Here is a 15,760-nt window from a genome sequence, read left to right as displayed (position 1 = left end):
TGCCACCCTAATACTCAATACACTCTTTTCCTATATTTTGTAGAATATGACAAAAATGCAATCATCTGCATATTATTCCTCTGTAGTTACAGTTATCTTTAATATATATCAAGGCATAATCTCCCTAAGAAAGTAGTTATTAGCTGGTCAGTTATCTGTCAAACTGCAATGAATCTTCTCATTTGATAATAAGTTTTCAAAATGTATTCTCATAAATTACATTAAAAACATTTCTTAGCTTATGAGTCTTGATTGAGGACCAGCATTACAGTGCATAATGTTGCTGACTTAATGTTGTGACTGAGGAGGCACTCATCCATGCAGAGTTACATTCCCTTTATGCTTCTTTCCCCTAAAGATTTTATATTATGCTCCTTTACTCATTAGCCAGGGAAAATGAGTGAGCACTGATCAATTTGGTCTCCATACTCCGCACTTATTTGGTAAATAATAGACTCTGCATTCAAAAGGGATGAGTGTAGTAAATTGGAAGCTGTGTGCAGTTCAAGGGCATATTCAGAAGAAAAATCCATTGCCAGTTCCACAGGGAAACCTTCATTCTATTTCACTGTACTAGAAAAAGACATCCCGATTTATGACCTTATGTCACAACTATTACCAGGGGGAAAAATTGGCTGATTACACATTTGCACATTTGACATTTTTCTATACTAAGTAGAAGAGTGTCCAGAGCTGTGCTTCAACAAATTCACAGTGGGTCTTCTTCCAAAATACATTCTAAAGTTTTTAACTGGTTAAAAAATGATAATAATAATAATAGGCCCCCTTTATCCAAAACGTGTCATCTTGTACTTGAAAAGTCAAGGAAAAATGTTTGAAATGCAACAATTCTTTATTAGACAACTTTGAAGTGTTTCCAACCTTTACTCTCAATATTTTTTTCTCTGACACTAATACTAAAATCTGGTATTAATCTTCCTAAAGTAAATATGTGATTATATGAATGTTTGTACTGATTTTTATTGCTGTCATTCATCATTCCATTCATAAATTCTTAAAAATCTCAGTACATTTCTTCACAGTAAAAGCTGGTTTTGGTTGCAATTATATTCTTTTTTTCTTTTTTTTTTTTAATACTGACTTAAAAACACCTTTAAAGAACAGAAATAATAATAGATAATTTCCACGTCATGAGGAAGGTCAACATTTGTTCTCATTCCTTTATTTTTGCCTATTGTTTTTAGATTTTCCTTGTCCATCTGCATAGTCATTATGCATACCTTAATTGCTAATGCATGTTTGTAATTTATGTGGAGGATCAGACACTACAGATATGTTTTTATTTCTAATGCTGAGCAATGGAAAAAAAAACTGCTTGAATTCAGTGATTCACATTGTGACTATGTATTATTTTCCTGCCTATGAAGACTTGGACTTTGGACTTCTGAGTTTTAAAGTTCTGAATCTTTTAAAAATAGAAAATTGTTAATGTTTGTTAAACAGTGGAAAATCACTATCTAAAGTATAATTTTATAAGTAAATGTTTACGTATTTTATTTACCAAGTTGAAGGACAAGACTATTTCTGTGTAAAAGATATAAAAAAAGAAAGCAATGTTGTTTTGTTATGCCTTCTCTCAATTCACAGTGCTATGTATTTGAGGAAAGATCTAATTTCACATTATTTCTAGCCTTCATAATGCAACCTTTCTGATGTAAGATTCATACCAGACTTTGTTCAATTGCACTGTTTGACTTCATCGCTGCTGGAATCTTCTCGATAAATATGATAAATAATAAGTGCTAAATAGTGTAAACTTTGATCTCCTTGTTTGGATGAGCTCTACACAAAGCTGAGTCATCCTACCCCATCACTGCTCTTGACCTTGATCATACCTCCTTTCAGAACTCATCAGCTGTTGCCTTCCACAGCTCTTTTATTCCTTCTGCTTTGCAGATAGCTTCTCTACAAGTTCATTTATAGTTTAGGCTTGGATCCTTTCCCCTCACTATCCTTTCTGCTCATCATTTATACCTACTACTAATTTCTGGCCCACACACAATTTCGAAGTCATTTATAGGTGAGCTTTAAATCCACATTTCTACCTTTACACTCTAATCTAGAGTGTAATGTCTCCCAGTCTCCCACATCTCATTCTTTTGCTGTTTTTTTCTGTAAACAACAACATTTAAGCCATATTGCACAATGTTTTTAACTTTAAACTTCATGGACTATCAAAGTTGACAATGTCTTCATATTTATCCTTGTCAATGTTGTTTTTGGCTTTTCACTGACCGGAGTCCTGAACCTGTAAGATGTTTTTAATAACAAACAAATGAAATGCCTGTACAGATTAATAGTACAAAGCTCTAGTTGTTTAGTACCTAAGTTACAGATATTCATGAGCAGCAAATCTTTGTGTGTGTAGACGTCAGTGGCACAAAAGAGTGTCCTTTAATTTTCAATTGACAGATACTATCTCACGTTGTAAATGGGTTACTAAGATTCACTGGTGTTTAAGGATTGAGGAGGAAAGGAGCAGTTAGGAGACTGAGGAAGGACCTGCCATAGATGAAGAGTTTGCATAGTTCTCTAGACTGGTTTGGACTGCAACTCAGCATCATGTAGAATTTCCCTGGTGTGGGGAAATCCATGGCAGCTCCATCTCTGGTGTATATGGCACACACCATACACCAGCTTCTTGAAACATGTCCTTGGAGGACGACCGTGGAAATAGAAGGCAGGTGTCTTCTGAAGTGACAGCATTGCACATCTCCTTCTGCCTCATAAATTTTGCTCAGCCCTGAGTTTTTCATCTAAAGGAAGGGTCTGGAAAGGGAGTGAAACTTTGAGTCATGTTATAAAGAAAAACAGTATTCCAGTGTTTGTAGTGGCCGGGATCTAGATGAAAATTGTTGACCTCCTACTCAAACTCTGCAAGCTGTAGCAGACTTCTGTAAATGTTCTCAAGTGCTCCCAAAGCATTTGCAGGCTCAAAGATGGAAGTAATTCCATTGGCCACAGAGGACAATGTTTTATTCTAGAGCCTATAAGCAGTGAGCCCATCGGTACCTTGGGGTGGTAGAGGTCTGGCAGCAGTGCAGGAGCCAGCAGTAGCCTGGCAGCACTGATGTGTTTTGCTGGCCCCACTTCCAGAGCTAATAAGGTTGTCAGCCTCCAGGTCTGTCTGAAATTGTGTTTGCAGGTCACAGGGTTTCATTGTGAGGACATAAATCAGTGGTAAGTTGGCAGCACATTAGAGGTTATTTAGGGAATATTCTCTCTTCACTTTTTTTTGTTTTGTTTTGATGTTGCAGGAAATATTCAGGAAGTCATATTACAAGAACACTTGGAAAAAGAAGATGAAATTCTGGTTTCCTTGGCTGGTTTGAAGCAGGTATAATGATTGCTTAGCTTAACCTTCCTGTATCCCTCAGCACTATTAATCCTCTTTTTTCCTCTTTTTAACTGTTTTTGTATACTGCTGTTTTATTTTCTGTTATAGCTGTTTTACTAATACTAATGCATCAAGCATTGCAGAGTGCTTTTATTTAGAAAGTAAAATGGAGCTATAAAGAGTTCAAATGACTTGCACGGTGTCTGCTGAAGACTTTTGGAGAGCCCTTGAACAAGACCTGAGGCAGCGCAGTTCCAACTTCAGCATTTTTCTTAGTGCAACATGTGCATGCTGTATAATAATCACACTTATGTCCCCATTATTTTATTGAGTTGCCACTTGAGTGTCATTCAATCTAAGGAAAAAATGCTACATATATAAAATGAGAATGTTAATGAGCATCTGAAGCTCTGATTTTACCATCCTCTGCTCTGTAGAAATTCATTTTATCAGAAGTGATATGACATGCTAAATCTATAAGAGGAAATAATATCAGCAGTTTCATTCTCTTTAGATTTGTTTTCCAGATTCTGTAACAACAACAATGCAATTATCTTTACTTTAGCCTATATAGATATTAATACTGACTTATTTCCTAACATCAAAGCAATGGTTATGGGGAAATAGTGTTTGAAAGCACTCTGCATGGAGCTTTAAAAATTCAGAATTCCTCCAGTCTTCTAACTTACAGTCTTTCCTCTCCCATTCAACAACAGATCAAAGATATTCTGAAGGGTTCCTTGCGTTTCAACCAGAGCCAACTGGAAGCTGAAGAAAATGAGCAAATCACGATAGCAGATGACCATTACTGCTCCAACAATCAGAACAAAGGGACCGGTGATATCCTAAAGGGATCTGTTATGACAAAACAACAGTTCATCTCAGGACGACAGGTAAGATAAAGATATTTCAAACAGTTCACTGATGGAATTGGTCTTACATTTCCCTTCGACATGGCTGGACACTGCATGAGACACACCACTTACATCACACTCACCCTAAAAAAAGATGAGTTCTGTCAGAAACACAACTTAATTCTTGCTGAGATGATCTGGCCTTAAGCAGTGAGACCCAAGATTACTGGTTCATATGGAGTCATGCTTATTTGCATCAATTCTTCTATTGTAGCATTATACTCCACATACAGATATTTAAGTCAAAGTGTTTGCATTGTTTGCAGGGAGTAGTTCTTCTTTCGGATTTTTAAATCTACTTCTGAGGTTAATTCCTTACAAACAGATCTCAAAACTGGAGGCGAATAATTCTATATCAGTTGATTATTCTCTTTGTCCTCCCTTTATGTAAGAGCTGATTATCTGCATTGCAGTGTATCCTTGACCAGTGCCAAAAAGGAAATAAAAAGGAGGTTACTTTTACTTCATTGTACTGACTTTCTCCTTGAACCAGTAAACATTTTCACATACAAAGCATTCAGTAGCAGGACACGTTCATACACAAAGTTATTTTTCTCTAAAGGTAAAAGCTCCATCTTTCTCTAAACCTCATTCTGACTCAAGTGTGATCTTCAAAGCAATTGCTTTTTTATATGCACATTTCTATATACTTTTCCATCTTAGAGTCATCTGCCAGGCCACAGCTGACACTCACACCTGTAAATGAGCGGCAGCACTGTCACCACAGGGTCTAGCACAGTCTGCGATCAAGTTAACTCCTGACAAGTTTACCTAGGAACTCATTTTCAATTACTTTTTCTGAAATAATAGCACAGTTGCTTTGATGTATGATACACAATCCTGATTATTTTATAAGACCATTTTATGAATAAACTAATATGAATAATATTTTAATTATATTTTGGTATTAGAAAGTATGACTTTTTTTTTTTTCCTAGTACTGGCAGGTTCACAGGCTGAAAAAAAACCTGATGGTATCATGTTGGAGCATAATGACGTCCTGTTTTTGCATTTTATTTCCTAGCATTTTTACTAAGTACTTTTTACTTCCATGCAGAAATGGCAGATAGTATTTTTTACTATTTTTACTTGGATTTATTATAGAAACTGGAAGATAGAATGCTATATGAACTAAGAGGATGCAGCATTATTGTGTGCAGACCCTGTGCTGGACAAGCCCTAACTCAGATGCCTATCACTCAGCAGAAAAGTGCTTGGGCATTGCATTTTGAGTGCTGAGAGTGGGGCAGCTGAAGCTTGCTCTGTGCAGGTTTCTTTCCAATGGAAACATTGAGAGCTCATCCCATCGTGTAGTCAGGATATGTACCTTTAAACTGAGCAGCGCTTTCAGGTCCCACAATTTCATTGTGCTCTGTGAGGCTGCTCGTAAGCCAACTACAAATGATGTGTGTAGAGGCTGTACAAGCCAAGCTCCATTAGAACATTTAATGAGGCTTTAACAGTGTATGACATACATTTGTAGATACAGTGCATTCATACTTGTTAGCCCCTTCATATGTTATCATATGGAACTTCCCACTGCCCCTATTCCCAAAAGAAAAATAGAAAATTCAGGTTAGAAATGCTCATTGCAATCCTGGTTGTATCCCCCAATTCCATGCTGTTCCTGAGCCCATCAAGTTTAACTGCTGTGTCTTAAATCAAACAGAAAGAGGAGAGCTTTGGATTACCTTTATTAAAAGAAGAAAAAAAAAACTGCTAAATTTAGTAGCCTATGAAATTAAAGTGGTAATTACTGGAGTTAATTGTTGGCCTAAACGAGGCCACATCACTGCCTTTTAATTCCGGTGAAGAAAATGGACTGCCATAGGTCAAGCTGGGAGCATTTATGGAGAGCTGCAGGGGGCTTAAGAATTCCAACCATCTCTAGTCCAATGAATGCATTTCTTGCTAAAGAAAATTTACTGTTTTTGCAGTTTTTGTGAGTTTGGTAGTGTTTAATGTGACTTGCTGTAGAGATTTTTCTCCAGTGGAATTATAGGGACAATACTGGAACAGCTGGAAAAAGTACAGGTGTAGCTATCGTGTAATTGAGTCTTCTGTGTGTGGTTGTTACATAAGTGTAAGTTATCATCTTCTTTTTTGCCTCAAGCTCTTTTCTGGAAAGTGAAGATAAGGATACAGCCCTTTTTTGGAAATGAAAGCTGCAAAATTAAAAATGCGAAAAATGAAGATAAAAGGCTCAGAGAAGTAGAGCATTTGTTGGAATGTTTGGCTTCAGTAGCAGTGTGCGGTTGACAAACAGAAGGCTTCTGTTGCTAAATAATGAATGATAATTAACACATTATCTTGCCTTTATGTCGATTCAGAGAAGGAGGCAAAATGAGCTGCTGTTCTTCTGAGCTTTCTTGAATTGTGTTCTTATGGTTAGTTTTAATGCATTCACGGTATGAAGGAGATTGAAGTAAGCCTGGTGCTAGTAGCTGATATTCATCAGGAAAAAATGTTTGGAGAAGCCATATGGCAATGGGCGTAAGGTTGTTAACTTTCAAAGCTACCGGAAGTATAATTCTGTCATTTTTCATTTATTTGGTAGTGGCAGCAGATGGGAGAAAACATGGTTCACGTCAGCATGAGTTTCCTGAACCAGAAATAGGCAGAACAAGGAGGGAGGAGGTATTTTACCTCTGGAAAAAGTACCAAAATACCAGCGTTTTGTAGGGGTAAGCAAACATTTGCAGGAGGCCCTTTTATATCATTTTTGAGTCAATATATGTAGTCTGCTGCTTGTCTGATACTTCAGTGATCTGTTGGTCCCTTAACTCAAACAGAAAATATTGATAGAATGAAAAATAATGTTGGAAAGCCCAACACTGACAAAAAGAATTTAGGATGAGTGGTTCTCTTCCTTTTCCCTTCATTAGGGACCAGGATGCTTTTTTAACTATGCAAAAACAATATATTTTTTTAAGCAGAACTTGTGAATTTACAGCACCAGCACAAAGTGCTTCTAATCAGGGGTCCTTGCTGGAGTTCACTGCCATAAGGCAGACAGCCTGTTAGCCAACCTTGGTGACACCAGCAAAGAAAAGAAAACACTGATCTTGCTGGGCGAGTGTGTCATAATTCCTGTGGCAGAATCACAGAGTGATTGAGATTGGCAGAGACTTCTGGGTCCATCTGCTCTAACTTGGAGCAGGCTGTCCAGGCCCATGTCCAGGAGTGTTTTGAAAATCTCCAAGGAGGAGACCCCACAGCCTCTCTGAGCAACCTGTGCCAGTGCTCACACAGTCAAGAAGCGTTTCCTGATGTTCAAAGAGAACCTCCTGTGTGCCAGATTTTGCCCACTGCCTCTTGTCCTGGCACTGTACACTGCTGAAAGGAGTTTGGCTCTGCCCTTCTTCACCCTCCCTGCAAGTCTCTATACACACTGATGAGATCCCTCTGAGTCTCCAGGCTGAGCAGTTCAAGCTCTCACAGCAGAGATGCTGGAGCCCCTTGATTATCTTTGCAGCCATTTTCTGGAGTCTTTCCAGTACATCCGTGTCACCCTACACAAGATGGAGCCATCCTGATGTGGGGGCTGTGAGGACCGAAATAACATTATTCTGATAGCTTAGAATAATAATGCATATAATTTTGTAAAATGAGGCTATACTGCATTGACTGGGAGCTATTAAATAGAAATGTGGAAAGAAGCCAGGTGAGTTACGCAAGAGTTGCTGTTTAAAGGAACGCGTGTTTCTTTTGTAGAGAGGCAAAAATGCAAAATTTTAACATGATATTTAGGATTCCCAGAACAGCTCCACCTGGACCTGTCTTGTGGCTGCGCTGGGTGCCTACAGAATCAGGTAAATGCTGGCACAAGACTGAAGCAGAGCAGCAACACTAGGTAGCCTGTGGCCCCAGCCCTGGAGATGGCAGCTGACTGACAGCATCGCAGACCAGAGGAGAGTAAATGCTAATTAATAACAAATGATGTCTCACATGACAAGTGCCTGAGTAGAGAAGTAGCTCTCCTTGTAGATCTCTTTAATTTTGTGGAATGTATTTGGGAAGTTGTTTATTCACATTTGGACTACTCTGGTTCTGCACAGTCTGGCAGCTGTCTAATGTTGGGACCATAAAAACTGAACTTAAGACATTTCTATTTGAATGATAAAGCACTCAAATGGGTTATTTACAAAACAGTTTAATAGACATAATTGTACCTAGATACTAACCAGATAACAAAACGGATTATTTACTACAAAGGGAAATGTGTATTTGAACTCTCATTCATACAAGTTTTGTAAGGAAACGGGTCATAATTCTGCATTTGTATTTCAGCTAATACTAAGTTTGTGACTTTTAACAGTTTGAAATGAATTCCTTCTCAATTACTGGTGGGTGTTTGCTCTCTGAGCTACTCTACAGATCCCTTTCAAGAGTATTCTACTCTATAATTACTAATCAGAGCAATGCAAAATTGTTTTCAGCTGTAATAATAAATTTGGCAAAGCAAGTTTTGCTAGAGGCCATAAAAATCTTAAATTCAAGTTGTGGCTTGGTGATACTTGTTGTGACCTCTATACTCCAATTTTATGTACTGTGCCTTCTTTTATCTCATTCCAATTTTTTCAGTTATTTATTGTTATTGATTTATTTTTTCTCTAATACTCTCAACCTGTACTTTACCCTAAAGTGAATTTACATTCAGTCATAACTAAAGGACTTGTGTTTTGCACGCATGTTTCCATACTTATCCTTTCCCTCAATCTTGCATTACTGAAATCAGTGTACTGTTTTCAACATCACACCAGTTCAGGACACTTGTCCCACTCAGGCCACTTGGTAGGTTGCGTTATGGTGCTGATACATTGGCAACCAAGAAATCAATTTTATTATTGTTGGAGGAACATAGTGCTGGGTAGGAGTTGAATCCATCTCTTGCAGAAGAAACTAGAGGCTAATATCCATTTACATTGCAACCACGCTAATAGGTTGCCAGTTTTGTCAACATGGGAGAAATCCCACCCTGCCATATACGGCAGTCTTCCCTTCTAATTACACGCAGCAATGTCTTTTGAAAATCTGGATTTCTGCTGAATACATCCAGTTGGAATATAAGATTGCCAGATCATAGAGAATTTTCTGGTACATCAACGTTATTCATCATCCACTATTGGAATGCTTTGGGACAGTCATTTCCAAACATCTAACAAGATAGATTAGGGATTCCCAGACCTGGGTTTTCTGGTAAAGTGAGACAGTGCTTAGTTCTTCAGCCCACTACATCAAACCTTAAAGCCCAGGGAGTACAAATCTGCCTTGAAATGCTGCACACTAAAATGTGACATACAGCTCAGATTCCACTGATCAGAATTTTATCAGGAAATTTTATGTCAAACCATTCTCTTGAAGAACTGCAAGATACCATTGTACATGCAAGTCTGCAAAAAAATTCCTCAGTTTGTCTTCATGAACTTCTATAGAAAAATAACAGCAGTGTGAATAGAATTGCCTAAAATCTTCACAACTGTGATTTATGCATCGGATGACCAGCTGCTGTGAGCATGGCACAGGTGCACTGTGATAAAGAAACATATAAGAACTCTAGATCTGATGGTAATTTTAAAGCTTTTGTACTGTTGTCAATAATAATTGAATCCAGAGCTTATACGTTTGGTATTTTTTTTTACTTTTTGATATGGGGATTGCTACTTTTGAATAATGACCATTCCTTTATCCCATTCCTGAATCACCGTTGTATGTCAGAAACCTTTTAAGTGGTAAAATGGGTACTAACTTACAGTTCTTTCTGTGCTGTTTTCTTACAGACTGCCACTCATTCAAGCACTAGTGAGAGTAAGGGTGCTGATGACTGTATTTTGGTTTCCAAAGAAGAAGGAAGCAGAAATGCTGTCCCTGAGCCAGCACAGTTGCTTCAGACATTCAAGGAGTCAGCAGTGAAGCCAGAAGCTCCATCTCGTCCTTTGGTATTCTCTGACCCTCTGATGGGCTCCATCTCAGCCTCCTCCAGCAACCTGAGTTCCAGCCCTGATGACAACAGTAGTAATAACAGCAAAGATTCTGACTTTGCTATTGTAAGCCCACTGGACATCTAACTAAACTGACTGAGAGAAATTGGAAGACCAACTGGTACACCTCAGCTCGGCTTCCAGTGGTTCCACAGGCTGGACAGTTCTTTGGATTAGAAGGACAGAAAATAGGTAAAAGCAACCCATTCAGCTGCCAAAAGCCTAGGTTAAAAAAAAAAATACATTTTTTGTTGCAACTCTTCAAAAAGAATATACATCTTGTAATGACTGCCTTAAGTAAAAACCCAGTAAAACCTGGTTCTAATATACAGTTATTCTTAGTTATAGATCTGTCTTACTTACGAGCTTTGTTACTATAGAACTGTTGCTTTCCCAAAACATAGAATAGTATGTGCTAGGTACCATAATGGATTAGGAAATGCGTGTGTACTTGACATCAGATCTGAAGAGGAAAAGACAAACTAGATTTAATATTGTCCTTCCGCAAAATATGCTAGACTGGGTTTTCTGAATAGGCAAGGCCACTGTTTCTTCAGAGACTGTGACTACAGAAGTAGAGAATGTAAATCAGAAAAATTAAAAGCATCATCCTGGCACTTGTTCTCAGTTGAGGAATCCTAGTTTATTTCTTTTCATCCAGCAGTAGCCTGAGGTGCATTAAAGGCACAGGTTTGTGTAATAGTTCCTCAGCACTGTGTTAAAGTAGAATGTGTTACAAATTCCTTGAGAACGGGGACCTACACAACAGGGCCTTACTTCCCTTTGCCTACTATTTTTCCCCTTGAGAACTCTCAGCTCACCTCTTTCCCTCTTTGTATCCGTGTGCTTTTTCTCCCCTGGCATGAATTAATTTTGATTTTACTGAGATTACTACCATCAAAGAGTAGGGAAATTACATTATTTCATAGTATACACCTAAGCCAGTTGATCTAAAATTATTCAGTATGGTAACTTAACAGGGAAGAGTGCAAAGTGACATAAAATGTTCATAATTAAAAGCACTTTACGTCTCCTTACTATTATCTTCTATATATTCTGTTTACATAAATGCCTATATGATTTCCACATTACTAGTCAGCAAAAAATACATACTGGTGCAGCAGCATTAACCAACAGAAAGTTTTTAATTAACCCTAAGACTTGTTCTTCTATGGAAAAGCGTATTTCTTTGCCATCAAGTATCTAATCAAGTGCATCTAATAACAGTTCTTTTCAAGTAGATAAGATGGGGGTTCTTTGTACTCACTGATTCCTTTAAACTCTTCCGGAATTTGCAAAAAGAAGCTGTTAGCTAGAGGAAGCCTGCTGCTCATGCAGTACCTGTGCAGTTATAGCCAGAGGAAGTTGTGCTAGAAAATTACTCCATTTCTAACAACAGCACAAAATCTGAATTATTTTGTTTCAAGATACTTATCAAGTACACCATGCAAGAACACTGTAATTGCATGGCGAAGCTTCTGTGGGTATAGTGTTTTAAATGGTAGTTATTTGCTGATTAGTCTGTAATTGTCAGTGGAGTTAAGTACAATATCCCAAAGATGAGGCAATGTGGTTTGCTGGTCTTAGATTTTGCAAGGTCTGTGTTAATGACTGACATTAAGAGATAGCTGTCATGTAATTACATGGGAGCTGCCGTATCCTTACACATTCAGAAGCCGACGTGTAGTTCTGAGATTCTCTGTGCCTTGTAAAATGTTAAAACACTGGAATGTTGTGAGCAGGCATAGCATCACACATCTCTGTGGCAGTGTGGTGTGAACAGTCAGATGACTTTGTTTAGATGAGAGACCTTAAGCAAGTAACATTTCAGATAGGTGTTTATTTTGGTTTAGTTTTAAGCTTCATAAAAAATCACTTTGGAAATAAACACGCATGCCTGCCTTCAGGTTTATTTTATTTCCCTGATTTTGTGTGAATGCCAGGGGATTAGGTGCCTGTTGGGTTTATAGGTCTTTACAGCTCTTCTAGCCTTAACCCATTCAACAAGGCTTGTGCCACACTACCAACAAAGGGGAATCTGTTCAACCAGTACTTGTGGAAAGAGGAAAGAAATATTCTGGGGACAGAGAGACAAGTTTTATATTCTGTGATACATAAGCCTTCAGTGATTCCAGAACTTTGGCAGGGGAAAATGTTTTTACTTTTTTTATTATTATTATTTTAAGAATCATTCTTTTCATTTCTGTTCTGGTTGTTCGTTTCAGGGATCACATTGCTGTTTTCTTGGGCGGTCTCATTGCCATTGGAAGAGTGTGATTTGTACAGTTCTTTTATTTTTCTAAGTTAGTTGTATCTTCAATACAGCATATTTTAAAGCAGCACTGAAAGTATATACAGATTTTTGGAGTTTCTAACAAGTTTTCTCTAAGCAGTGGATACCACTGAGCTGAATGCCTGTCATGCCAAGGGATATAATAAGATCCTTAGAAGCAGAGAGATTATTATGCAAGTAAGATTGGAGCAAGTAACAGTAAACGAATCTGCTTTGGTTATACCATGTCCTTCCACGTCACAGATTTGCTGTCTAATACTTAAACATGCTACAGAGATAGCTAAAATTTTATATATTCTTTAAATCAGATAAGCCTGTAAGACACAATATCAAACCATCATCCTGTCTTGCTTTATGTTAGGAATATGCTGAGAAATAAATTGTCATTTGAAATGCAAGATTTTTCTTTTTCCCCAGAAAAGACCCACTCATAATGTTCATGGATACCAGTAACAAGATAGAAAAATGATATGCATTGAAAACTTCCATTAATAGCTAATATGGGATTAAGATATGTATTTGAAACTGTTGTACTGTATCTTACATCTGTAATTTATGGCTGTTTGAAGTCTTTTGCATGTCATATCAGTTGTATATACTGCAGAGAGGCAGTATGGTATTTTGACTGGGTATTCATTTAGTTGTGGAACTTTGTGTCTTTATCCCAGAAGAACATCTAGCCCACTTTATTAAAGAAAGAATTAACCTGGGTTGTGCTTGTGCTGTTTTCACAGAAGGAAAAGCTTTTTTATTAGAATATTTGAAGTATGATTTCTCAAAACAAAGGTTATTAGAAACTTTAAAACTGCTCCATTATCTATATAAGCAGATGTATTATTAATATTTTAATCAGATTTTATGTATTTGATCCAGGGAATCAAATTGTTCATCACTCATCTCACCCAAATGGTGCAGAACATTTCCTATTTTGCCATATTTATTCTATCTGACAATGATGTACAAGATTTAAAGTGGTATAACCTTTCTGCTATTTCATTAAACTTGTTATGGTTTCATCATCTCATCTCAGTCCCCATCTCAGTATCTGTACAGTACTTTTCTGAATCTCTTACTTTATTGCACATTCGTAAATGGTTCCCTTTATTCTACAATGTTCTCTCCTCATTAGAGGGCATTGAAGCAACATTTAAAAAGATTAAATTTCAGGTTTAATGTCTGTGGGACACTTGTGCCTGACAGTTACAGTGTCATCTGTTCAAATATGGACACAGCAATCTTGAACAGATTTCCATGTTCTGAGTGTCAGCCCTTAAATAATACTTTTGATTCTGTGCTGCATGTGTTGGTCTGGAATGAATGTCTGTAATGGTTTATTAGACTTGAAAAGGTGCAGTTTCATAAAATAAACTTCATTTGGCTACAGAATAGCGATTACACCGTCTCATAATCTGTGCTGTTGTTTTAAAAGTGATTATATACAGTCTGCATTAGTATTTCCTGTGTCTCTAGACTCTCACTTTAGTAGCGAGCTAAATTTGGAGATGAAAGAGCATGAAAGAAGGTCATTGGAGAAACAGCAACTTGAAACGTGCACACAGGCAACTTGTTTGCCCGATGCTCACAATATATTTAACCACAAAAAAAAAGTGTCAGAGGTATTGGGAGGACTCTGCAAGAGGTAAAATGCGTTGTTACTCTAGAAACAGAAGACAAGTAGCAAGGGATGAAACATGAGGCTTTTAAGCTGCAAATTCTTTTGGGCAGGAACCGTCTTCTATTCTGAATTTGAACAGAACTTCTAAGACTGTTGTAATCACAAAAACTGTCAGAATGGGGTTAATAATAGTACACTTATCAGTTCAGCAGGTTTTGCTCTTTCAAACAGTGAGCCAGATGAAATCCAGTAGTAATAGCTCAGCTGACAGCAGCAGGATTGTATCAGAAGAATTTGGTCCCACACTGCTGAAGTAAGTGCAATTGAAGAGCATTACATAATTAAATGTGAGAAAACAATATAGCACAAAAGTGAGACAATAATGTTGCTGGATACAAAAGGTTGCATTTACCTCAAGGCATACACAAGGTACAGCAACTATGTGCTACAGTGTGCTGCATGTCTTTACGTACCTGGTTTGATTATGCCAGCTGAGTTGGTACAAACCTGTCTTTGCTTCTAAGTTGCAAAGTCATATAGCTGATGCTTGGCTGCAGGATGAACTAAAGACATACCATCTTCATAGGGAAGACGCTGCCATTCCCCTTGCTATGAATGGTGGGAATTTGATCCTTCAGATCCCACTGCTTTAACGCTTCTGCTGTCTTTTGTGGTGACAACATGGAAAACCCTGTAAGCACTATCCGAGCTCTGCTGCTTAAGTTGTCACGTGCAGTTATAGAGCTCTGAGCTGAGAAAATTTTCACAGCTTTGCCTTTCTCTGTGTGTTTCAGGGGCTGCAGTGAGATGGGATACATAGATCTGAATTTTTAACCAGTACAAAGAAGCACTCAAAAATGCTCTAAATTATCACATCAGCCTTTTGGAATATAAATTGCTACATAGTTTTGAGGGAAAGAATAGTTGTCACAGTATCTTGATCTTCTAACTGCTTTTCTAATTGAATTCAGGGGAGAGGGAGATTATAGAAGCAGTTTCAGAACAGCATTAAATTTCTCTTCAGAACAGGAGAAAATATAAAGCACATAGACACTAAAAGGCAGATAGACAAAGATGTCATATAGCTTGCTGGGTAATATATACCTCTGTGCAATACTCAGGAATGTGCCACATTTTTATCCACGAGTAGCCTGGAACACATGGCAGAAAATATACATGAGTAAGAACCTGTCTTTATAAGCCCTTTTAAAAATATGATTGAAATAACATCAAAATGTTTAAAATATATATACTTTTATACACCAAAAGCATATTTAGGTTTGCAAAGATTATCAGAACTCGGTAAAGATTCACTTGGTTTATAGAAGTTTTCTTCCAGGTCCGAATATTTTTGGTTCCTCCATGTAGAATTCCCATTACCACTGGCCCTGCTGTCTGAGTTGCTGCAGTACTTGCACCCACACCCAAGTGTAATGTCCAGCCCACCAGCAGCCCACAGCTGGACAGAATTAGGGTATGTCTTGGTGGGAGTGCTCCAGATGTTGCTTTCTCCAGTTTTTGCCTTAATCACTGATTACCGCCTTGCAGTCCCTACCTGTGCTTGCTCTGAAGGTTTTTTTTAATCTCTGTATTGTCTAC

The 15,760-nt window shown here is 37.7% G+C and overlaps 1 protein-coding gene across 4 annotated transcripts in view; it reads left to right on the top strand.

Annotated features, from left to right (window-relative positions):
- TBC1D5 (TBC1 domain family member 5) overlaps positions 1-13,941 on the top strand; it is a 307,207-nt gene extending 293,266 nt beyond the window's left edge. For all 4 annotated transcript variants that reach the window (XM_015281811.4, XM_015281808.4, XM_040696662.2 and 1 more), the window contains 3 exons: positions 3,279-3,358; positions 4,075-4,251; positions 10,053-13,941. In XM_015281811.4, coding sequence (XP_015137297.1) covers positions 3,279-3,358; positions 4,075-4,251; positions 10,053-10,340 — 545 coding nt within the window. In that variant the 3' untranslated portion in view covers positions 10,341-13,941. The remainder of the gene's footprint in view (positions 1-3,278; positions 3,359-4,074; positions 4,252-10,052) is intronic.
- Positions 13,942-15,760: the final 1,819 nt, after the last annotated feature.

The sequence above is a fragment of the Gallus gallus genome, chromosome 2 (genome assembly GCF_016699485.2).
Source record: "Gallus gallus isolate bGalGal1 chromosome 2, bGalGal1.mat.broiler.GRCg7b, whole genome shotgun sequence".
Classification (NCBI taxonomy): Eukaryota; Metazoa; Chordata; class Aves; order Galliformes; family Phasianidae; genus Gallus; species Gallus gallus.
The sequence above is the reverse complement of the archived record's forward strand: the minus strand, read 5'-3'. Positions and strand labels throughout refer to the sequence as shown.